Source organism: Epargyreus clarus, unplaced genomic scaffold, assembly GCF_041222505.1.
Source record: "Epargyreus clarus isolate Ecla_fem2 unplaced genomic scaffold, WU_Ecla_fem_2.2 ptg000014l, whole genome shotgun sequence".
NCBI lineage: Eukaryota > Metazoa > Arthropoda > Insecta > Lepidoptera > Hesperiidae > Epargyreus > Epargyreus clarus.
Window position 1 is genome coordinate 9653013 of NW_027332222.1, and position 24905 is coordinate 9677917.

A 24905-nucleotide genomic window follows, 5' to 3' on the forward strand; every position below is an offset into this window, starting at 1 on the left:
AAAACGGAGTTACTCATTGACAAACATACAAGTGAAGCTAATATAAAGCGTGTAAAAATGGTAATTATTTTACCATAATTATCTCGTAGAGCCTACGCGTAGTCTACTGTCTACGGCGTAGACAGAATTATAGTTTTTTAATACTAATACAAAATAACACCTACTTATATTTTCGGGATTATTTATATTATACAACATTCCTGAGACATTCATTTTTACCAGCTTCGACATGCAATTATTTTATCAAGTCACAGAATTTGAATTCAACTGGGCCGTAGTATAACTAATATGACTGATTCCTTTTACTTCCATGGACTAATTGGACAACGTCCAAATGTGATATTACTAAGGGTCACTGTTGTTCTTCAAATCGGGTTACGTTAAACTAATTTATGTAAGATAATTGACAATACAAAATACCTACCAATCAAAGTACATTCAACTTTATACGTACCTTATGTAAGACTTCCGTGAAATTAATTTCACATTCAATTTTGAATCTAGGAATTCTAACTATTAATTCCTCATCTGACATCTGATCTACCTCTGCCATGAGGTCGTACCCGTCGGCTAGTCTCTCGAGTACCTTATTCAACCCAGTTACTCTTTTCGGCAAGACGACTAAAGCATGTGCCTCTTCGGTTTTAAAAGGTATTAGCACCAACTAAAAACAATTCAATTACAATTACAATACAAACTCTTCGGAAATTTATCAATTTCTTCAAAAGAAATTCTATCGAGGTAGGTAAGCAAAATATAATTCTGAAAAAACCACATACCTAAGTCTAAGCAGCCAATTAAAGAAACAATGAGCAAAAAATGTGATAAGTGGGGTACAGTCTGCATAAAACTGCTAGTCCGCTCTGATAATAAAAATGAATCGCGTCGCCATAGCTCATTGTATGACTACACCTGCTCGCAACAACTTCAGAGTGGACTAGCAGTTTGGTGCGGACTATAACTAATTGAATAAGTGTCAGTACAGAATTCAATAGTCATTATTACGCATTATATAAAATGTGATAAGTTTAGCAACGAACTTACAGAATTACAACTTACAAGGGGTGTGGAGAGTACCTAAAACTAGTAATTTGAATTAGCAATAGGTGTCTACCTGTGCGTCGAGCTCTTTGCTATCTTTGAATCTGTACCTTTCTTTTCTATACATTAAAAACACGTTAATTATTTCATCCCCGTTCAAATAAAAAATAGCTTCCTCTGTATCTTCTGGGTCAAATTTCATCTGCCAAACACCCTGAAACGAATCAATTATCAAATTTACTACCTATACGGTGCTATCTATAATTACTAAACTTTGTCTTTTTATGATGTTAAATAACTTCAATGGTGCAAAAATGCAAATATGACTTAAGTTGGCACAGTGACTCATTCACGCACTTAGATATTTAAGGGACATAAGTAATATTCATTAATAAGTTAAATGCCATGCTAGGCTTATGACATGTTTCCCTGTAGTCCCGGGACTAGAATAGGGCTACGGTGTCCCCTGCCTGTCGTAAAAGGCGACTAAAAGGGGGCTTCCGGGATTGCGGGCGGCAAGAGTGGGAGCTCAAGCCGTCCAACAACCCCGGGAAGGACGGCGGTGTGTGTAGCCGCATGCCGTCGTAAACACCAGGTGTGCGGGAGGAGCGTAAATTGCTCCCCCAAGGGCAGAGCCCAATAGGGGAAACGCGCTCGGAGGACTCCGGTTGTGTTCCATCGGAGATCCCGGAGTTCTCCGCCAAGCGTTGAGGACGGCCACCGGGGGGGTTTTAGTGCGGTAAAAGTCCCACATAACCCGGCGTCGCTCCCACGTCGTCGGGTACCTTTTGAAGGTTTCCCCCTCGTAAACAAAAAAAAAGGCTTATGACATGACGCATCATTCTTGTACAATGTATGTTTTAGCTCAGTAAGTTTTTAATTAAACCCAGCATCAATTTGTTTGCAAAAAAGCCCATAATTATGCCAATAATCTTAAATGCTGGAGACAACTCGAAGTCGCAATAGGTATATTTATATTATTCAAAATTATGTAAAGTAACCATTTTTCATTTTAACCAATAAACCATCAAAGTTTAACATGACGTTATACTGTTTTTATAGCAAAGAAATACTGATATCAAATTAGTTATTTATTCCTTTACAAGTATTCTTGCCTAATTAACGACCCGCGTCGCGGAGCGGTCACCATGCCGGTCTGACGCGCAGAGGGTCCCGGGTTCGATCTCCGGCCAGACAGATCTAAATGATGAATTTAGATTTCTGTTTCTGGGTCTGGGTGTTTGTGTATTTGTCTCTGTGTGTGTCCATGGCACCCACGATATAGAGAATCCTAGTGTGGGGCTGCGAGTGTAGAAAGCGTAAGCGTAATTAGGTACCTACTTAAAGTTCCGCATTTTAATACAAGATAAGAATTTACCTTAAAATAGATACCACTAATGAGAACCAAATCGGTGTCCACATATAAATGATTGCAAGTGAGGAATTGGTTAATGTTATTCTTGGTCTTCTTTTTAACCTGAAACATTACAATGACCTGCTGGATAAGGTACATAAGACTGAGCTGGAACACCTCGTCCCTTCGGATAGTCCGTCTAAGTACTTAATATTAAAGTTCGAATGATATCAGTAAATAATAGTTATGCCTTTTAACTAAACCACCACTAACCACGACGTTGGATTGCTTCTATAAAACATAGTCCGGTCAATTTAGACAGACCCTTTGACCCTTGCATAATTTCTCAGAAAGCTGAAAATTTGACCTAATCTTTAAGCTAACCTTTTTGCTGAAATATTCCAAGAACCCATTTTTGCAACTTTTGAACTTGAATAAAAAAATTGCAGACGGTATCGATGGGGACTATTCACAATATCATACCAATGATGTTCCTAACATCTATGCAAATTATCAGCTTTCTGGGAATTTATGTAAGGGTACCCTTATATTTACAGCTAAATTGACCGGACTAAAATAGCGTTGCAACGATTGCTAAGCTTTGCGTATTCAAAACTATTTAGATTACGTTCCTAACCAAACTAAAGTAGATATTGATCAAAATAAGTCACTAATACTCACCCACTCGTTAATGCATTTTGCACTTCCATAGCTGTCGCAGAAATTGATATTTTCTGCATTAACGTTAAAGATTTTGTTTACTACCTTTTTCTGTTTTAGACTCAATTTGTAGAGATTCTTTGTGAGATATATTTTGTTTGCCTGATATATTGTTATTCCCTTTGTTGACTTAAGTTTTGGAGCCAGTGACAAATATGAAGATGGAATCTAAGAATTGAAAACAATACGTTAGATACTTAAGTAGACTACTTAATACTTACTATTATTTAAATATTGAGTAAGTATTCATGCAGCATAGATACTGTATTTAGGTGCTTTAGTCTAAAGATATATCTATGTTCGTGCTAATATATTATAAGCGTGTAACTAGATAAATTTACTTATATTATTATTATTATTTTATATTATTAAAGAAAACAGTACATTATTCCCGTTAGGTATTTGGATGACTTTGGAGTCACTAGCGTCAGTGGTGCCGTGGCTACCTAAATACATCGCCGCCATCGATATTTCAGCAACCGCCGTTGGAGAAAACGCCCAATTTTTCGTGTTGTCAAGTTTCTAAAAAAGAATAAGTGACTATTTATAATAGTATTCCCCGTTAGCATTTCTGTTAGAATCTTAATTTTTTATCTAATTTTATTAGTAGGTATTATTTAAACTTTAGCGGTGCAGTACTGATTTTTAAAAGCAAACACTACCTACTTCCATAACGGCTAAACCCGGTACAGTGTTAATGGCATATTATTTTATTAAAAATAGTAAGATTATTAAGTAGTACATAAATACCATAACATGTAATTAACATCTAATATAAAGTAAGTTATGTCAGAATATACCTACCAACTGCAGAGTAACACAAATATTTTTGTAAATGGTCTACGCAAGCCAAAAAGTTCTTGTTTTAATGTGAACATTTCGCCAAGCTTCTGTTCTTAAAAACTACCTAACGTTACAGTTGGCAAAACGAAACTGTCCCCACAAAATTATTATGCTTATAGTTTGAAAGTAGCAAGCAGGGGCTCAACTCAATCTATTCGATGTCACTTAGTACTGAAAACGTAAATACTAGTAGATAGGTACCGAGTTGCATAAATATATAATAAAAAAAAATTAAAAGTTTAGTAAAGTTATTTTGTTGTTCTCAGAATCCGTTTGATACCTACCCATATACGGGGAATGCATAAAAGATTGTCCGCCATATTGGAATTATAATGACGTCACTAATCTAATTATAATCATGTATTCAATTAAAGTTTAGTTTTGATTTCGTGATTTAAGACTCAGTTGCGAGATTTGACCTTCACATACCAACACAAAAGGGATGTTTATTAGTAAGTATGTGAAACTTTGGTATAACAGTTTGGTATCTAGGTATATGAAGTAACAAGCACTATAGAAATGTAGAATTGATTACTGAATATTACTTCACAAACAGCGCATGTTGTTAGTGATAACTGATTAGATACAGTTCCACGTGAATGATTTGTAAATACGAATTAAAGTTATGTAGATGTAAATACAACTTACATTACAAAATTTTGCAGAGAACTCGAAGATGGAAGGGCCTCCCTTGGCATCCATTGCAATGATAGGTGGGTTTACACTATAAACTGTCATTAAAAATTACTTATATTTAAGATTCGTGTTAATTAATTAAAAAGTGACATACTAACATGACTATTTCCGTCAGTTTCCTGTCCAGTTGTGTATTTGTGTACGTCCTTTAAAAACTGATGTTTTTTCCTTGTTTCCAATAAATTGGATAAATCCACTTGACAAAACTGCACATGATTATAAATTCAACCTTATAATTATTTAATGATAACTCGATAAAAATAACACGCGTATAGCAGGGCATCACGTTCTATTTTCAATTTTATATATCCATTGAACATATTATGTATAAATTATAAACATATAACATCTGTTAAAAGCTGATAGACCACTGACATAAGACTACTACTGTTCCAACCCAAAAATATACAGGGAGTTTAGTTTTAAATTTTATTTCTTAGGTAAGTATTGTGTAGAGTTAGTTTCTGCTGGGGAAAACCGATTTTAAAAATTCCATTTCAGAAATAGGTGTGAAGGTGGTGCCGCCGGAGTCGAACCACAAAGGGTTGTACCACCTTCAGGTTAAGGGTTAATTATGTGGAGGGCTGCAACCTTATTGACTTTGGTTATATTTATCATACTAACTAATAACAGTAATAACATTCTTAGCTGCTGTGACATTACGAGTACAATAGGCCTATGTATTTAACTAATCGGTCTAACGTTAAACTTTTCCTTTTGTTTTGTATAACTTAAAGAAAAGCATGCAACGTACTCCAAAGGTTAACATCAAAGATTCGCACTATCACAAATCGCTCTAGATCACTGTGACCTTATTGGCAGTATGCCAAACGTAAACTATCAATAAACTTAATAAACTAACATCCACTATCGGGCGAAATAGCTTGACAGCTCAATATGGACCATAAAGGCTGCAACAGATAATCAATTTTTATTTTTATTAATTTCCAAACTGGTTTAGCGAAACTAAATAATAATATATAAGTAATATAACTAACAGGCATGTCATGAGCGGTAAGTGGTCCAAAATACTGGTGTCGTATAACTCAGTATGACGGACAGGTACGGATGATCAGCTCTGAAACATACGCTTTCCGGCACCAGCGCCGCCAACATCACCACGCCGACAGCTGGAAACAGATGACTTAAGCAGTAATCCTGAATTAACATACCTACCTATCTTATTTAATATACCTACTTGTTAAAATAAGAGCATCGGTAAAAAAGAAAGAAACCCGACTGCTTAAAAATAGCCTGTTACTCCCACAATTTAGACGAATCCATGATACTTCACATGTTGAAATCGTTCAATTCGGTATGGCTATAGGGCGTGCCAAAGAATGAGACATACAGACATACATACGCACATAATTAATAACAACAAAATACATTAGCTTCCGCAGTCGAGCAAAACATAATAATATCCTAGTGTAGTGTAGTAGTAATATTCTATAATTTCGAAGTAATGTGGGTTTTAGAAATTAAATACTCATTATAAACGAAAATGAGGAAAACATAGAAATTCTAATTTCTACATGCTCGAGAGTACCTACTGAAAAAAAAATCTCAAGGGTGTGTGATATCTACCAACACGCACTTGGTTAGCGTGGTGGACTACAGCCCAATCCATTACTCGGAGACGCTACCAGTGCCCAGCAATAGGACACAAATGAGTTGACCATAATTATGATGACTAGAATAGTCACCATTGGCTTTAATTACCCAAGCTCTCGGGGCGAATAATTAAACAGCATTAACTATTTGTATTATAATATTTTTGTATTTTTATGTATGGCCACTTTCACAAATTCACATATAGGAGTAAATTCGTGGAGGCAACATTTCTCTACTCTGCACCTATTTCGGGTGTAGTAATGGCAATAGATACTAGGCATCCCAATTTAGTTTTTAGAGGCGCATCTGTGATCGACATCACGTAGGATTCCTATTTGTAGTGTCTTCAAATTTAGTGTAACAGTATGTAGGTAATACGTGTAACATTTGCATTGCATTTGTTCGAGCTGCATTTGTCATCAAGAGGTAATAAACGGCAAAGGCACAGTATATCCCTGTTCTTGATGTACCTTACATTTGGATTCTACCTATTTGGTTATGATTAGAGATACGCCGAATAGTGGTTTCACCGAATACCGAATAATATTCGGTTTATCCTTAACCGAACCGAATATCCGGCCGAATTATTCGGTTTACATTTCTCTATTGTCAATTTACCAGTTATGTGTGTTCATTAACACTTTAAAATGTTGATTTGAGTTTTAAAAATAAATACTGATTTAAGGTTAAAAATAAATGTTGACTATACTATACTATAACTATAGATTAAGTAATAAATGTGTTTAAATGTGTTAAGGTTTCAAAATAACTGTTGATTTGAAGTTTGATTATTTTATTAGATTTTATTCAACTCATTCTTCATAGGATTTTAGTTTGACTTATAATATAACATAAATCTTGTTTTGTGTTCTTTGTGAAGTGTCTGTGAAGAATCTGTTTGTGAAGTTTTGTGTTTTAGTCCTTGTACCATGTCATGTATATAAAAAAAATAGAAATAGTCGAACCGAATATATTCGGTACCAAAACTGAATAATTCGGCCGAATACAAATAGCAAAAAGGATGCCGAATACGTCGAATACCGAATACCAAACGAATATTCGGTGCATCTCTAGTTATGATTGAGGCACTTCACTTTCAATTTATAAGTGAATAATGTGTAATTTGATTTTTTAGATAAACAGATATTTCACGTCGAAACACTGCACTTATTACTGATAAATGCAAATAATTCGGTACTGATTAGAAATAAATTTTGATCCCAACTAAATATTGCTTGAAATAGAAAAGGCTACACTTTACTTGGGGTTTAGGATAACAATCTTAAAATAAAATACACAGTTCCAATAATAAATAAATAAAATATATTTATCACAGAAATAAATATTACATATCTGTAAAATACAATAATCGATTGCATATATGCATTCTATATAAAATAACAAATAAAGATCTGGCTTGGCCGGTTACGAGTAATAAAAATATAAGTATTTTATCTTTTAATTTGTACGTAATCTCAACATTAAAGTGAATTAAGTAGTGCTTATTATTTGTATATCTTGTGATTTCTTTAATTATTAATAGGTACTTATTAAGTAACTAGACTCAAAATGCTTTACACAGTAAATAATTGACTGTAAATAGTTTTTATTCCTTAAAAGTAAATGGTGACGGCTCATCACGTAAAATAAATAGGAAAATATATACTTATCAAACAGCGACACATAAAATGTAACACGAATATAATATACACGGACTAAATTATTAAATGTATGGCTTCTAAATAAACCTCATGTAATACTAGGAATTTCACCTCAATACAAAATACACCTTTACGCGTATGCAGTATTGAAACAAATCATACAATAATCTGTTGACAAATTTGTAAGAATAAATAAATGCAAAAAATTATATTAGTAATTATTCATATTATATCTTTTTTCCAACATGATTAATTACTTAGAACGTAGTAGTATAGGTATAAACGTTTTTATTTTAATCCGCGATGAGTAGCCACGAAATAGATGTCGCCCTCGATAAGTATCGCGACCGCGAAGGGCCGGTCGGCGACGAAGCGCGGCAGCGGCGGCTCGTCTATGATGGCCGAATACGTCATTATACCCATAGCTGTAAGATAAACACTCCGTCATATTAGCAACATGAATTTATCCCCCAAATAACTATTCAAATACCAACAAAAAAAATGCGACTATGGACTTGTATTGTTTATCCTATATCTTTGAGTTCGACTGTTACGAAAAAAGATAAATAAAAATACTTGGGAAACAAATGCTTGACATATAATAAATATGTTTAAAGTAAATATTTATAAGCATATAATAACGTTGTCGGAAAAAAGGCATTACAAAATGACCCTTTGGAATAAATTACCACTTATATAATAATTTGCATATCTCAATTTGTATGTCTTGTTGGATACAGCGAATATCGGTTTGTCATGTTTTTATAATCGTAATTATAAAAATGTATTATTGAAACCTGATGCATTCTTAAGTGTATATATTATTGATGTATGACAGATTATATACAGATCTATATATCGTAAAGTGTTATATAAACCGGACATAAAATATTTATATGAAAATTAACAAATTTATTTCAAGCCACGATGAGTAGCCACGAAATAGATGTCGTCGGCGATAAGTATCGCGACCGCGAAGGGCCGATCGGCGACGAAGCGCGGCAGCGGCGGCTCGTCTATGATGGCCGAACACGCCATTATACCCATAGCTGTAAGATAAACACTCCGTCATATTAGCAACTTGAATTTATACCTCAAATAACTATTCAAGGACCAACAAAAAAATTGCGACTGTGGAATTAGATTGTTTATCCTATATCTATGAGTTCGTCTGTTACGAAAAAAAAACAAATTAAAATACTTGGGAAAGAAATGCTTGACATATAATTAATAAGTTTAAATTAAATATTTATAAGGATAGAATAAACGTTGTCGGAAAAAAGGCATTACAAAATGACCCTTTGGAATAAATTACCACTTATATAATAATTTGCACATCTCAATTTGTATGTCTTGTTGGATACAGCGAATATCGGTTTGTCATGTTTTTATAAACGTAATTATAAAAATGTATTATTGAAACCTGATGCATTCTTAAGTGTATATATTATAAATGTATGATAGATTATATACCGATTTATGTATCGTAAATAATATAAACCGGACATAAAATATTTATATGAAAATTAACAAATTTATTTCAAGCCGCAATAAATAGCCATGAAATAGATGTCGTCGGCGATAAGTATTGCGACCGCGAAGGGCCGATCGGCGATGAAGTGCGGCGGCTCGTGTGGCCAGGCACAACAATCGTCTATATACATAGCTGTAACACAAACACTCCATCATATAAGCAACATGAATTTGAACACACACTCACTGTCACAAATACAAATACTTGGAACAGAAATGATTGACATATAATTAATGAGTTTACATATGTTGTCAGGAAAAATGCCCCTTTGATATAAATTAATAAATCACCACTTATATAATAATTTGCATATCTCAATTTAAATGTATGTATTGTAGTATACAGCGATTATCGATTTGTCATGTTTTGATAAACGTATTGATAACACCGAATTATTGAAACCTGATGCATTCTTATTTAAATATATTATTATTATTTTAAGATTTTTAAGATTATATACAATTTTACATATTATAAAGTGTTATATAGAACGTAAATGTAATGTTTATATGAATATTAATACATTTATTACAATGCCGAAATATAATATGTCGTAGGCGATAAGTATCACGACCGAAAAGGGCTGGTTGGCAACGAAGCGTTTCGTAGGCAGCTTGCGTCGCCTAGAATAATGCTGGATACGGATGTCTGCAAGATGAACACTCATGATACTACTAAAATGCCCTTAAACCACAATCTATTTAGAAACCAACCACTGCATTAAACTTTGGCAATACTCAAATCCGGAATGAAATGTTTTTATAAAATTTATGGGTTTACAAATTAATATGCAAAGAATTATCGAGATGAATACATTATTAGTATTACAGTTTTCACTTGTCTGGACAAACTATCACAATTAATATTTTAGCATATTGCGATAAATAAAGTACAAAATGCAATAATGGAACTTCATGTATTTTTATGTTACTACACTATTATCGTAAGGTATAATACATACAGGTTTACATATTATGGTTGTACTGCATTTAATATAGACCGTGTAATTTAGATATGCCGACCGTAATGATAATATATGAAAATAAAGTTTTTTTTATTTCAATCCACGATAAAAAGACAAGAAAAATATAATGTTAGAGAGAAGTATTGAGACGACGAAGGGCCGGTCAGCAATGAAACGCTTCCTTTGAGGCTCGCGTGGTATGGCCGATAGGAACACCTTAAAGCACGCGGCTGCAAGATAAACACTCCGTCTTACTAGGAAAATGTGTTTTAACTCCGATAAATATTCAGAGATCAATCACAGGGTAAAAGTTGGCATTTCGCAGATACACCGATACAATCAATATTTATGAGTTTACATATTTATAGCATACAATAATAAAAGATCACTTCACGATTCATGTATGTTGGTATAATTTCCACATTTTTAGGGACAAATTATGACGTGTAATTATTTGCATATCCAAGACCACCCATTTGAACTTTTTGCTTATACAGTTTCATAATAATTTATTTTTTCATGCTGTTATAAACGTGTAAATTGTTTTATTGAAATCCGATGCATTCTCGTATTATATTTTAGGACATGAATATTTAATATAAAAGTATAACAAAACAGTGTTAAAATAGACAAACATAATTCTATGAAAATAAATATATATAGTCATTTAATTCCGCGATGAGTAGCCACAAAGTAGACGTCGTAGAGGATAAGTATCGCGACCGCGAAGGGCCGGTCACAAATGAAGCGCTTTGCTGGCGGCTTGCGTCGCCTCGAACACATCCTGCCCAACATGACTGCAAGACAAACACTTCGTCAAAGTCTTCAATGCCTATAACACTCAACTATGTATATTAAGAGGGCAGGTTGACGAAAAGTTTGGCGGTACCCACATTTTGTGGGTACCGCGTTACTTTCCTAATACTTAGGAAAGTAACGTTTCATATAATAACTGAGTTTACATACTATACACGTAGTCAATAGCCTGTTTAAATTAGAATCTTGAAAATTTGGAATAAATTAATGAAACGAAGCCTAATACATTATTTTATTATAGTTTATGGCAGAAGTGACTAAAATTACAATATAACAAAACAGCGTTAAATGTACCGTATAAAAATACAATTTTATGACAATTGATATATTCATTTCATTCCACGATGAGTAGCCACAAAATAGACGTCGTAGAGATTAAGTATCGCGACCGCGAAGGCCCGGTCACAAATAAAGCGCTTCACTGCCCGCTTAAGCGGGATACTAAATATCCGTTCTGCAAGATAAACTGCAAGATAAACACTTCGTTAAAGTATTGCCTTTAACACCCAACTATTTAAAGAGTAGCCATTGAAAAATAATTTGCGGTACCGAAATAAACCTTATACTTAGGAAAGTCACGTTTCACATGATAACTGAATTTACATATTAATAACGAAACAATAAACGTAATAAATATACTATTTGCATTACAATTTACAAATTTTGGATACAAATTAAAAAGTTACCACATATGTAATATTTTGCATCCCAGTTAAAATGTAGATTTATTTATGTTGTAATAAAAAATATCAGCAATGAAGTATTATTGAAACCTCATGCACTCCCATGCTAGTAAATTATTAGAAAAAAATATATACATATTAAAAAAAAGTATTTATTCTAATCCGCGATGAGTAGCCACGAAATAGATGTCGCCCTCGATAAGTATCGCGACCGCGAAGGGCCGGTCGGCGACGAAGCGCGGCAGCGGCGGCTCGTCTATGATGGCCGAAAACGTTGCGAAACCCATTGCTGCAAGATAAACGTCATACGTCTTACTTCTAATTCGTATTAAGTAGCAATTTTATGTAAAACGCCAATGTTTGAACGGAACACGTTTACGAAATGAAAAGCGACCGAGCCACCCACGAGACAAACGATGCGATAATTTAACTGGCCTGTCTATAGCATATAGCATGTTTGCGACTGAACTCCTTTTAAACGGCTAAACCGATTTTTATGTTTGTTTAAGTGTATCCCTGGATGATTTGGATTTACAATGGAACCAGTAGATGGCGCTGCAATATGATTCCAAGACTACTTATTTTTTTGTTATTTTCAAATTGAAATAAAATAGGTTTAAATAGATTATAAATTTTATAAAATATAATACTATAACAATATAGTTATTTGAACATACCTACATTTTAAATATTTATAACAATACATACATTTAAAATCATTTAAGAACAATGTGGTTTGTTAAACAGAATATTTATATGAAAATAAGTACTTATAGGATTCGTGACGAGAGGCCACAAAATAGATAACGGCGTCGATACGTATCGTCAAAGAAGCGTAGCGCCATCGGCTCATCTACCACGGCCGTTAAACACACAACTAACATTGACGCACCACAAAACCTTGTCTGTTACGACCAAGCTTCAAAGTTGAACAAACACGAGCACAAGCACCAGGACGACCTCATACTAAGAATAAGCTTAGAGTCAACAATATTGTGACAATAGTCCGAACGTCTGAATTTGTGTACTATTGTAAATAATGGAGAAAGATATATATACAAGGTGAGTATCAGTCAAATTGCGTTTTGAGCCGCCGTCTTTAAGTAGTCGAACATGGAAAGGTATCATTCACTGTGTTTACATTCAAGCATAGAGTCGTAGCGTATATTCGATATTAATTAGCGTGCGGATACAGGAGCCGAAACAACATAAAGTCTTAGTGTATATTCGATATCAATTAGCGTGCGGATACAGGAGCCGAAACGTCATAGTGGAGCGGCGGGCCGGGGCGGCAGACTAGGCGCCGCGGTGGTAGCCCACGAAGAGCGGCGTCCGGTCGCGGTCGAGCAGCGCGTAGAGGAAGGGGTGGTCGGCGCGGAACACGTCCTCGGGCGGCCGCGCGCAGCGGAGCATCAGCACCACGCCTGTAGAGATGTGCCGAGTCAGGTCGACTCGAGTCAGTACTCGAGTACTTACATAAACTCGCATACTCGAGTACCAATAGTGATACTCGAGTACCAGGGATACTCGAATACTGACGGTACTCGTACACTACAACTACTACTCGTACAACCGTACAAGTGACAACTTGTTTAATTGTGTAGTTTTTTGCTCTTCCGTGCAATTGGGCTGTGTGTTACAAAGTACTCGAGTACCTTGTGAATATTTTGGACTCTCGAGTACTGACTCGATTCTTTTTTATATGAGTACCAAAGTACTCGAAAAAATGGCCGACTCGGCACATCGTTACATGCCTGCGCACAGCGCGCTACAGGTCGTCGCGCGCGGCGGCGGCGGCGGGGGCGGGGCGGCCGGCCGGCGCCCGCAGCGCCGCCGCCAGCGCCACGTGGCGCGCCGCCAGCACCAGCCACAGCGCCGGCCGCCGCGCCGCGAACTCGCGCGCGCGCCGCAGCGAGCGCTTCGTGCGCGCCACGCCCGCTGCCGCGCACAACCCACACACGTCACCACACCGTCGCACTCGCACCACACCCGCACCACACTCACCCTTGCCGGTCAAGCGGTTACGACGCAAGTGATGCCACGGACATTTATCGATGCTACAGGTGTAAACTCGTGCCTTTTCATAAATTCCTCCCTCCTCTAGAGCTCTTAGGAATTAGGTAATTTTGAAGTACTAGTATTTCTAGTTTATATTAAAATATTAATGGAAAATGAAAATTATTGGCATGCTTCAAAAAAAGAATGATGAATACATTCAATATGTATAAGGCATGTAAAAGAATCATGCAGGCATTCGAAAACAAAACTATTAGTGTTATTCCAACATAACACAGGCATCTATTACTTAATAACTTCATGTTTTTTAAATTTTGTCCAAAAAATTCTAACAGCTCCATAATTTCTTTCAATTACAAATATTTCCCGTTGCACTAGGTATTTCACATTTATTAAATACGGAGAGCATTACATTACTATATTTCACGTGTGGGATTTGTCATTCAATTTTAGCCCACTGTTATACATTTCTAAATAGCCATAGCACCAAATCCGTCGTAAGTATTAAGGCAAAAAAAAAACTAAGTATAAAATTGATAAATCATTCGTATCTCATGGAATCAAAGCGAATGTGATGTTACCGCAAACAATGAAAGCAACATAAAAGTGATAACCGAGGTTATCATAGGCCAACAAGACTTTTGATTAACGTAAAAATTTTAATACAAGATTCAAGAGCAGAGCACAGAACAACGTTATGCATTCAGTTTCTACAACATCCATCGATCTATAATAAATACCTAACTTAACTTAACCTAACCTTATTATTGGTTCTTAAAAAAAAAATCTGGTTCATAGTCAAATTATTTATTTACGACTTGTAATGCCATTCAACTAAGGCTTCAGGAATAGCAACGCACGCAAGATCGATTTCGTATCGACTTTTCAGTTTATGGCTTACTATTAATCAGCTGTATGTCACTAAATAGTCACTTACTTATAAATCTCATGATTGCTTTTCAAACCTCTATAATTCACCAACCGACTGTGGTACTACATGGTGAACTAAACAAACACATATGAGAAGAAGCCTGTGCGCAGGGGAACGTTATATTAAAGCACTTTTATGAGCATTATATAATTACTATTTTACAATACTTGAAGACACTGAATTCCTGAATTGATTATCATTGCTTTTATCTATTATTATAATTTATCAATCAGCCATCAGTTTGCGTGGTGAACATAAAATTTAGGGGCGCTGGAAAGCCTGATGAAGTGCTATTACTTAAGGGCCTTTTATAAGCATTACATAATCTATATTTTATATTTTATAATACTTGAGTACACTAAAGCAAGTAAAATTTGTATAACCACATAATACATAAACATTTGTACAAAAATTGAAAACTGAAAATATCAGAAATAATGTCAAAGGCGACGTTTAACGACAAATAATAAGTATTTAGAATACTTATGTGCTTAAAAAATTACCTACGTTTATCAAAAGTCTTGTTCGATTATGTGGCAGATGCAAATATGTATATGTAGGTACATAATATGTGTCATACTACTGACAATCCATAATTACTGTAATCTGGCACCGATTAACGTGTAGATTTCAAAGAATTTACCAATCCTCTTTAATCAGATCAGCTTTATCACTAATGAGAAACAATTTGTGTTGTAAGTCACTCACCGGTAGCAGCAGCGGCCTCGGCGCCTTCCTCGTTGACTTCGATGAATGCCTTCTGTACGGCCTTCGACACGTAAAGCATCTCCGGATGGTCCAGGATCTTCGTCAGACCGGAATTGTCTTGGTTGAAGATTGCATTGATACCGAGCTGAAATACGAATAACATTATTTTAAATAGTAAACATACGGAATATAAACGAGAACTATGAATGGGAACTTTATTTCACATGTTTATTATCAATTTTATAATAGGCTTTTATTGCGTTATAGTAACAATTTAACGCCATTGTGTTCAGATTTAAAAAATGTGATAAGGTAGACCTATTTATTAAACAGTAATTTATTGTTACAACAGACCGATATGAAATGTTTTTTTTTTATTTTAGAAGAAAAAAATAGAAGTATGCAGTATCCGAAATGAAACCATCTTATTTCTGAAATGTTACTGCACCAAATTTATGATCGGACCCTAAGAAGTCACGGTTGAACTAAAGTACATAATATGAAATATTGAAGGCCTTCCAGCATAGATCCTCCTTATTGCTGAAATTGCCCAACTTCAAAGGTACTAATTATAGTACGAAGGGATTTAAGTACATGGCGTTAAATTCGTCCTGGATCCTCTACTGCTTCAATCCATCGTTATACACAACTATAATTTATCTTATCAGTAGATACAGCTGGTACCGAGAATACGTATAAATAGGAATTTGGTAGAAAGATAAACCTTTATTTTTATCGTGCATATACAAATTAATAGATAATTTTATGATACGTACACATTTAAGATAGTATCGTAAATCATTTTATAAATCGTTAATATTCATAATATTAGCAAATTATTATGAATAATTTCATAAACTATTGGTAAAGGTATGTAAGTGAATGTTAGAAATATGATAATACATTTTGACGATATTATATGAATATAAAACATATAGAAAACTATATAGATGTCATACAATGCTAAGCTGGCTGAATACAAAGAGGCAATGGTTGTCAAACTTGACGACCATCACAGAAACTGATAAGTAAAATATATTTACTCATCTAAGCACAGAGATAACGGAGAAGTTAGGGGTCGGAGAACTACAGCGGTGGGGTGCTGTTTATTTGGCTAGGCGTGTTGGAAATGCCCTCATTATAACATATTAAATATATATTTTTTTGTATAATATAGGAGTAGCAGACGCATGCAATCCACCTTATGGTAAGTGGGCATTGTCGCCCATGGACATCTGTAATCAACCCCAGATAAAATTAGATTTATTTGTAACGACATATACTAAACTGACCAATGTTAAACCATTATGTCGAGCGTGCCAGCATTATCTAGATTGTCCGTAATGGCCTAAGCATGGTACATACATATATCTATTTACCTACACGTGGTTCCCCACTTACGATAACGATAATTACTAAAATTATAATATATCAATCGACACACATATATCGTGCATATTTTTTTTAAAGCTCGGTTTCTCTAGTTTCCTATTACAGATAAGTTCAACCCACATTTTTCCGGATGTGGTACCGCAAACATAAACATAATTGCAAAATATATATTTCTGATAAGTTATATAGATAGCTACATCTATTAACAACTAGTAATAAACAAACATTGATTTTTTTTAACCTACGGCAAAACATCAACAAACAACTTCTGTCTTAATCGTATAAGTACAAATGTTTACAATGTAGAATGTTATCAATAAGATTAACTTGAGACTTATAATTTCGTAACCTCCATTCCAGAGCAATCAACTAATTTTAAATTCAAGTAAATAAAGTTGATATCGAGTAAATGTTTACACAAAATATATTTAAATTGTAGTTAATTAACATGTAGAACATGTATAGTAGAAAGACACTATACTCATACAATAGGTGCTAGGACTAAGTTAATGGCTTCCTAGCACATTTACGAATGCGTCAGAGCTTTTTTAATCTGCGTGAATTCCGAGGCACGAATTACGATACGTGCTATTGTTGTCAACAGCGTGCTTCATATGTTTTTGAGTTTTTAAGCCTAGCCGAATAGGTGTCTTCCTAGAACTACAATATAAAAACAGGTTTTAACGCTTTTATCTTTCATAAAACAGTCCTTAACATTTATTATAATTTATTTTTATCGTCGGAATTGAAATTGGTGTTGTTTTGAGTATATCACTTAGTGACATGGATGTAGGTAAACAGCATTCAATATTTGACAACAATATTAAATATTTCGTTTCCTTAGTTTTTACGCGATGTAATGTTTTCCGCGTGCATATATGGCGCGGCGCATCTTTCGCATATCATGAAGGTCAAACAACTTGAAGGATTTTAACATATTAGGTGTCGTGGGATTCATCTAAATTGTGGTCGTAACATGGGCTTTATTTCTAAGCAGTCGGGTTTTTTTTTATTTTGAATAGAGAACTTTGTCACACCGAAATGGATAAACAAGAGTCATCGACAACTTGAAGTGTTTATTTTAATGACTTTTTATAAAATATTTTAACTCTGTTGTGATTACAAAACGTAAAATTTGTGATATCGAAGTAGGTAAAGAACATTAACTTGTTGATAACATTTTTAAATATTTGAAATTCTCTTCACTTTTAATAATTCGTTTTGTACTGATAAAAAAGTGCGAAAGTAAAACTATCATTATTAAAAACTTTAAAAAAATTTAGTCGAAAATTTAACTCACCTTCGGCAGAATTTCAATCAGATCGATTTCAGTTTCGATCTTGAACTTGGGGAGTGTGACCTGCACTTTGGTTTCGTACATGTGGTCTACTTCAGCGAGCAGGTCGTGGCCGTCCGCCAACTTCTGCATGACGGCGTCCAGCCCCGTGATCTCATTGGGCAGCACTATCAACATGCTGGCCTGCTGGCCCTCGTAGAACATTTGCAGCAACTAGATTTTAAAATAACCCCATATTATAAATGTGCACATTGAATTTATCTTTGCACGGTGAGTGCGTCGGCAAAATTGAGCTTTAAAGTTCTAACGCACACTAAAGAACTAAAGAACGCACACGCCTATGAGTATAATAAAATACAGGAAATGCATGCGCGCATTGAAAATAAATTGTCAATTGTTTTACTCGACACGGAGAAAGGGACCTTGCGTTTGTAATGGAATTCAACGCGATTACTTAATCTATTTAACATTGAGTCATGTGATTTAAAGCAGTATTTGTTTTTCCTATATTGTATTAAAGCGATGCATATGTGATGTGTTAAAATCTCCGCAAAGTGTACTCGTATGTGCTTAAAACACCTGTATTGGTTATGGAAAATCAAGGACACTAGTGAATACATGCCATACATACAAGCAATACTAAACTGTACGCTTAATTGCAAAGGAAAATAAGAAATTATAGTAGATATTATAAATATATATAAATTTAAGTGTAATTGAATAATGTGAAGAATTGTGTTTACCTGCGCGCCAAGCGCCTCGCTCTCTCCATACTTGAATTCGGACTCCTTGTACATCATAGGAATGTCCACAGTTTTCTCATTGTCAATATGGAATGGTTGTTCGATGGTGTTGTGTGGTTCGAACTGTTTCTGCCACGTTCCCTAAAAATTAAATTATTTGATTCATTCGTGTAATCAATATAGTATTTGTGATTTTTTCGATATCTATTGACGAATTGTGTTCGAAAAATATATTTCATAATTATCGCAACCTATACCTATTGATATTGGACACATCCGATAGCAGTGTATGAGTAATGCCGGATAATGATTATAAATCTACCAAATTTGACAGCCTGGTCATAAGTTTGTAAATATAATTATTTTCTCATATTGAATTACACATAACGAGATATTTATTGTCCAATTAATACTAATGTTTAATAATTGTAATACTTATACGAGAAGATAAAGGCAAAATTCCCCTGTAGTAAAAAAAAAACAATCGACGTAATTTCGGAATATTTCGAGGTTGGGAAAACCTTATCTTTTTCCTCCTATGCGCTAAAGATATGTAACAACTGTAGTTATTTTAAGAAATCTAAAACAGAACACGTAAACAGCGCAAATTGCTAATTTTTATCAAGCGACGTAAACCTTGAAATAGAGAGCGTTGACGAAGACCAGACGAGTATCTTCGTTCAGGCTATCGCTCGACAGCAAGTCCTTGATACGTTCATTTGTTTTACTCTCAACCTGTAAGACAAAAATCACACATGTAACATAGCCTAATCGAATAAAAAGGAAAACAATAGAGACCCACCGAATCCAGTTTAGTCAAAATAGAAAAGGAAGTTGTGTATATTGTTAATATAAAACAAGTTGTCTATATCAATTTATATATTTCGATTCAATAATGGCACATAAAAATGTCTTATTGACCGAAACTTGGTCGAAAGCGAAACCTAAACTCCGAGCGGTCATTAGAAAATTTATGATTTACATCAAAAAATCACTGAAATATCACGCGATTTATAAAATAAATTATTATTTTATTTTTTATTGAATATTTAATGGAACACGTGCAAATACTAGTACTTCATGCATTCATATGTTAATGTGAACATATGTGAGTACATATTTAATATTTACTTAGACTCTACATTTAATAAACTTATTAACATAAAAATACTATTTACGATAGTTTGGGTATTAATAATATAGAACATTGTTTTATTAATGAAACACTTGTTTAACCCGACTGAGGAGGAGAATGTTTTTGTGATCGTATGTATGTACGTAAGTACGTTTATATGTATGTATGCCATTTAATGGCACGCCCTGACTTTGCGAATTTTATCATATGAGATATTGAATTTGTCTTATTTGTGAGAGGTTTTTTTGTTTTTGTATTAATTAATAATTGTCTAGCTTTCTTTATAAAAAACTAGCTGACCCGGCAAACTTTGTACCGCCTCAAAATCTATTTATCAAATATATTTCATATAAAATATAGCCTATGTTACTCTTGGATAATGTAGCTTTCGAATGGTGAAAGAATTTTTAAAATCGGTCCAGTAGTTTTTGTGCCTATTCATTACAATCAACCAAACGAACAAAGTTTTCCTCTTTGTAATATTAGTATGGAAGTATAGATAAAGATAGCCAATCAATAATACATTACCCATTTGTTAATTGTGTTTGCGGCCGTGGCTCCGTCGTCGAAGTTAATCTTTTCAAAACCAGCATCAAACACTTTCACCGCATCCTCTTTAAGTTTTGGGTTTAATTCGTATTTACCCTCCTTGATGTACACCTTGTTCGCGACATCTAACGTAACACCCTTAGTAGATTTCAACTTAGATGATACCAAGGAAAATGATGAACGAATCTAAAACAATAATTACGCTGGTAAGTACTATTTTTAACTTCAGTGTAATAGAATATCACTATATCTTGATCCAATTTACAACTTTTATTATTCCCGCGCAAAATAAATCTCAAACGTCATAACGTTCTTTTTCTTTTTTATGCTAACTCGTACAATCGTAACAGCCAGTGACTATATAAATCACACGTATTATTTTAAAAATTACACATCATGAAAATAACACAAATTAATTAAAATAATACTATTGGTCTAAGATCCCGATATAAGACGACCTTCACTGAGCTGGTTAACGGATTAGAAGTATAGTAAGTCGAATTAAATATGTCGATAATTATATTGCAAATGGGTTGTCTGAAAATTTCTGTCCAGAATATGATTTTTTTACAAGGCTTCATACTTTCGATTAGTATGTAATGTTTCTATTATCCTACACTACATTAATTAAACCAGATAATAAAAATTACAGAAAAGAAAGATTTTGAAAAACTCTTACAGAATCGTCATCAGGTATACCAAGACTGGTTAAGAGCTCAGTATGAGCTGGGTCCTCAGTGCCAAGAGTCAGAAGCGCGAGCACCATCTCGGCTGAGAGTGGCGACGATACCACATTCTTGGTTTTGTCAAGTTCCTGCAACAATGTTTCATAGTTTAAATATGATATCGAATTTTATTACAGGAAATACAATTTCAATATCACCAACCATATACACACACACAGTATTACCAACCAGTATCACAAAATAGGTTCTTTACAGAGCACTTTTTGAATTTCAATACAACTACCGCCACTTCACAAGGTGTTTCGTTATGGAGAACAAGCGGCGAAACTCCATAACACACATCTTTTAAAAACACATTTTTACAATGTCAAATTTAACCTAATGGTACCTGTGGAACTGGAACTACTTCAGACCACACCATTTTACTTAACAACATTTTTTAACTTTTTTTTTCTGTGAGATTAAAAATGTGGTCGGGTATTTTATTGTAGTAGCAAATACATGAAACCCATGAAAGATCTAGCTATCTTACATAATTTATGTTTAGGAACTGCCAATTTATTTCTATTTCTAGTATTAAAGTTATGGTGGTTACAATTTTTTTCAAACATATCAAGTATAATTTACTTAAACAGAATGTAGATTTGTGTTTGCGTGAGTAAAATAGGTTGTATTAAGCCATCATTTGTTTGCAGTTTAAGAGTTACATAGACAATACCTTTACAGCATCAGAAATAAAGAATTCGAATCTGGAATATAATAAGTGTTTACTTTATACATAAAATAATAATATACAACATTACTGATTCATGGTCACACTGACACCCTATCATTACATTAAATCTGAAATTATGCAAGTATTGTGAAGGTACTGTTGTTTCATATAAAATTAACATAATTGGAAGAAACACTTGAGTGAGTGTTTACACAAAAACATGTTTTGTGAATAGTAACATTCATTAATTTTCCAAGAACTAAATGACACATAGTGGAATAATGGTCAAACATACCTAAAATTACAGGAAAGTCGGTTGAAAAAAATTTACAACTAATAGCCAAACAAACAGAAAATACTAGGTACATTAAATTTTTAGTTTCAATGTCATATTGTTTGAGAAAATTGGCTTTTACAATGACGCATCATCATATAAATGTTTAATTTTGTCATTTGTAATAAATCTAAAAATATGCTAGATATGATAACATCACTCAACTGACAGGTGGCTACATTATCACTAATATAATTGATGCATATTATCATGATGATTCATGATAATGATAGTTTTGTCACAATTAACAGAAGTTATGAGTGTATTTATGTGTGATTTTTGAGAAGATATTGCAAATATTCATAAGTACTGAATAAAGCAGTGTAATGTGTAAAATAGTTTAAATTGATGTTAGTTTCATGTAACACTTAAGTAATCATTGATGTCTTCAATGTTTACTATAAATAGCTCAAGATCTGGCATAGAACAGGCTTAACAGTAAAAGGAATAACAACATTGACATCTTAAAGTTTTAACTATGGCTGAAAATGTTTCACGTCTGTCTACACTAATGTATATTTGGTGCATAAAAAAATATGACAAAAATGTGAACAGACCAATTAATATATTGTTGTCTGTTATTGTACAGGTCAGAAATAAGATATTTTTATGTATTTTTTGATTTGGTATTTGAAAAAAAACTATAATATAATAGTTTATAATATATGTTTTTCAATGTTGTCTAGAAAGAATAAATATCACTTCAAATTAATTATTTTTCTATTTAGATATTACTAATGTTTGTTACTATTTTTAACAGGGCATGTGAAGGAGAGTGAATGTCTTAGTTCAAATATAGATTAAAATAATTTAAGACTTACATTATCAGTAAATATTTTTGATATATTGACAAACATAATTATTTTGTTGTTATCTTATAAGTGTATAGGATTCAGTATATATTGTACTTTTTAAAATTTAACGAATTAAAAAATAAAATTAAAAATTTCACTCACATTACAGAACTTGGCAGAGAACTTCGCAATCGACGACGATACAGACTTCGCATCCATATTAGCAAAAGACTTGGTTGTTTGTAGTATCAATAAGAGGAAAACGCCTGAAAAAAAATATATTTATAATACAGCGTACGTCTATCTGCGATCACGGTTCGCTATACACTGTGGTAAACTGGTAAAGCACACTAAAACGGAATAGCCAGACGAAAAACACAACATTGGATGATGTCATCGAAATATCGAACGCCCATTCTGTCTACTCACAAAAAACCGGGCGGAAGCCGCTTGAAAACACAGGCTAAATATATAAGTATGTATACGATGAGAGTTCGCGTCGGAGAACTGCAAACATGATTCATACACGTGAACATTAACATTTGTATAAAGTATTCCACCTATGTAAATAACGTACGTACCAACTGAACGTCTCATCCACATCGACGATATAATTCGTAAAGCAGTCATACAGTGTCCACCGGTGTTCACAATTAGTTATAGTAGATTAGCTTGAAATATCCTTGCATTCCAGTTAAAGATAAAAGACTGACCAATGAAAAACTCTGCTCATATCTTATCTCTAAAGATTTAGTTCAGGTTAATGGTTGGCTATAGGTGAGAAAGCAAAAACTCAAACGGACAATCAATATAACATGAATAATGATTTGTTTCTTTTATATTTACATTTACGTTGGAAATAAATATGATTGATTGACGTTCAAATTGCCAAATAAATGTCATTAGTGACACATGACTTTCGTAACAATACTGACAGTTGAGGAAACAGTTTAAAACCCCAAAATATAGCCTTACAAAATGAGTTCTTCGTTAAAAATTAAAAATGTTTGCAGTTACTTAACTTTATTAAATTAAATAAATAAAACTATTTTAGTTTGACTTCAGTAAAGCTTTACTGTTTTCTTTTTTAACAATTATTGTACCGGGAAACAAACCACACAATTTTTAAAACGGTGGTTGTGCAGCAGGCGGACAAAGGCGCCTGAACCTGTTAAACAGGAACATGCAGCTTTGGGGTAAACTGTAAAACTACATTATTTGTTCCTTTCCCTATTAAGAATTTAGATCCTCAAAGGCTAGAAGCTCAACGCTTTTATAGTGGTATCACGGACTGCTTGCCGTTTCGAGAGATACAAGAGCTAAGGTGTATTTCGTCCAAAAGTTAAAATAATTTACAACATGGAAACATATGTAGACCTTCAAGGGACGTCCCAAGAGGCAGTAATTTTGACCTTTCGTTTTATTTTAATTTTCCTTAGTATATATTGTATTCCTACAGTTTTAAGACCATTTCTATAGTTCGCACTACGGTCCAAACGGCTATGCACCTCCCTGAAAATAATCCTGGCAGGCCCATGGCGGTGGCTTCTGCTTATCAGAACAGGCGAATATAAGGAAGATTGCGGACGGCGAGAGTGGGAGCTCGAACTGTGTGGATAACGGCTCATCTAAGGTATGCCGTTCTGAAGACTCGGGTTGCGTTCTTTTGAGATCCCGTT

General features: G+C 34.1%; 2 protein-coding genes across 6 annotated transcripts; both read right to left on the reverse strand.

Annotated features, from left to right (window-relative positions):
* Nucleotides 1–427: 427 nt before the first annotated feature.
* Nucleotides 428–5385, reverse strand: LOC140746849 (antichymotrypsin-2-like). The gene is made up of 7 exons (XM_073078946.1): nucleotides 4753–5385; nucleotides 4607–4689; nucleotides 3500–3637; nucleotides 3077–3283; nucleotides 2420–2518; nucleotides 1115–1255; nucleotides 428–664 (listed from the first exon to the last, which is right to left on the reverse strand). The coding sequence occupies exons 2-7, from the start codon at nucleotides 4658–4660 to the stop codon at nucleotides 428–430; spliced, it is 876 nt and encodes a 291-aa protein (XP_072935047.1). The 5' UTR covers nucleotides 4661–4689; nucleotides 4753–5385.
* Nucleotides 5386–5652: 267 nt separating this feature from the next.
* serpin-2 (serine protease inhibitor 2) lies at nucleotides 5653–24123 on the reverse strand. Of its 5 annotated transcripts, none has more exons than XM_073079998.1 (9): nucleotides 23808–24123; nucleotides 23389–23492; nucleotides 21377–21511; nucleotides 20677–20883; nucleotides 19650–19748; nucleotides 19014–19154; nucleotides 18274–18483; nucleotides 15582–15726; nucleotides 5653–5784 (listed from the first exon to the last, which is right to left on the reverse strand). In XM_073079998.1, the coding sequence occupies exons 1-9, from the start codon at nucleotides 23854–23856 to the stop codon at nucleotides 5660–5662; spliced, it is 1215 nt and encodes a 404-aa protein (XP_072936099.1). In that variant the 5' UTR covers nucleotides 23857–24123; the 3' UTR covers nucleotides 5653–5659. The 5 variants fall into 5 exon arrangements, with proteins under 5 accessions (XP_072936099.1, XP_072936097.1, XP_072936096.1 ...); XM_073079996.1 differs by lacking the exon at nucleotides 5653–5784 and adding an exon at nucleotides 7569–8354; XM_073079995.1 differs by lacking the exon at nucleotides 5653–5784 and adding an exon at nucleotides 8353–8978.
* Nucleotides 24124–24905: the final 782 nt, after the last annotated feature.

Excerpts from the sequence above, each read along its gene's own strand:
- LOC140746849 (XM_073078946.1), bottom strand. The coding sequence starts at position 4,660 with ATGGATGCCAAGGGAGGCCCTTCCATCTTCGAGTTCTCTGCAAAATTT. Across the intron at positions 3,284-3,499 it reads AAATACCTAACGGGAATAAT|ATTCCATCTTCATATTTGTC; the intron begins GTACTGTTTTCT and ends TTCAATTCTTAG. Across the intron at positions 665-1,114 it reads GCAAAGAGCTCGACGCACAG|TTGGTGCTAATACCTTTTAA; the intron begins GTAGACACCTAT and ends AATTGTTTTTAG.
- serpin-2 (XM_073079996.1), bottom strand. The coding sequence starts at position 23,856 with ATGACTGCTTTACGAATTATATCGTCGATGTGGATGAGACGTTCAGTT. Across the intron at positions 15,727-18,273 it reads TGATTGAAATTCTGCCGAAG|CTCGGTATCAATGCAATCTT; the intron begins GTGAGTTAAATT and ends TTCGTATTTCAG. Across the intron at positions 8,355-15,581 it reads CGAGGCCGCTGCTGCTACCG|CTATGGGTATAATGACGTAT; the intron begins GTGAGTGACTTA and ends TTTATCTTACAG.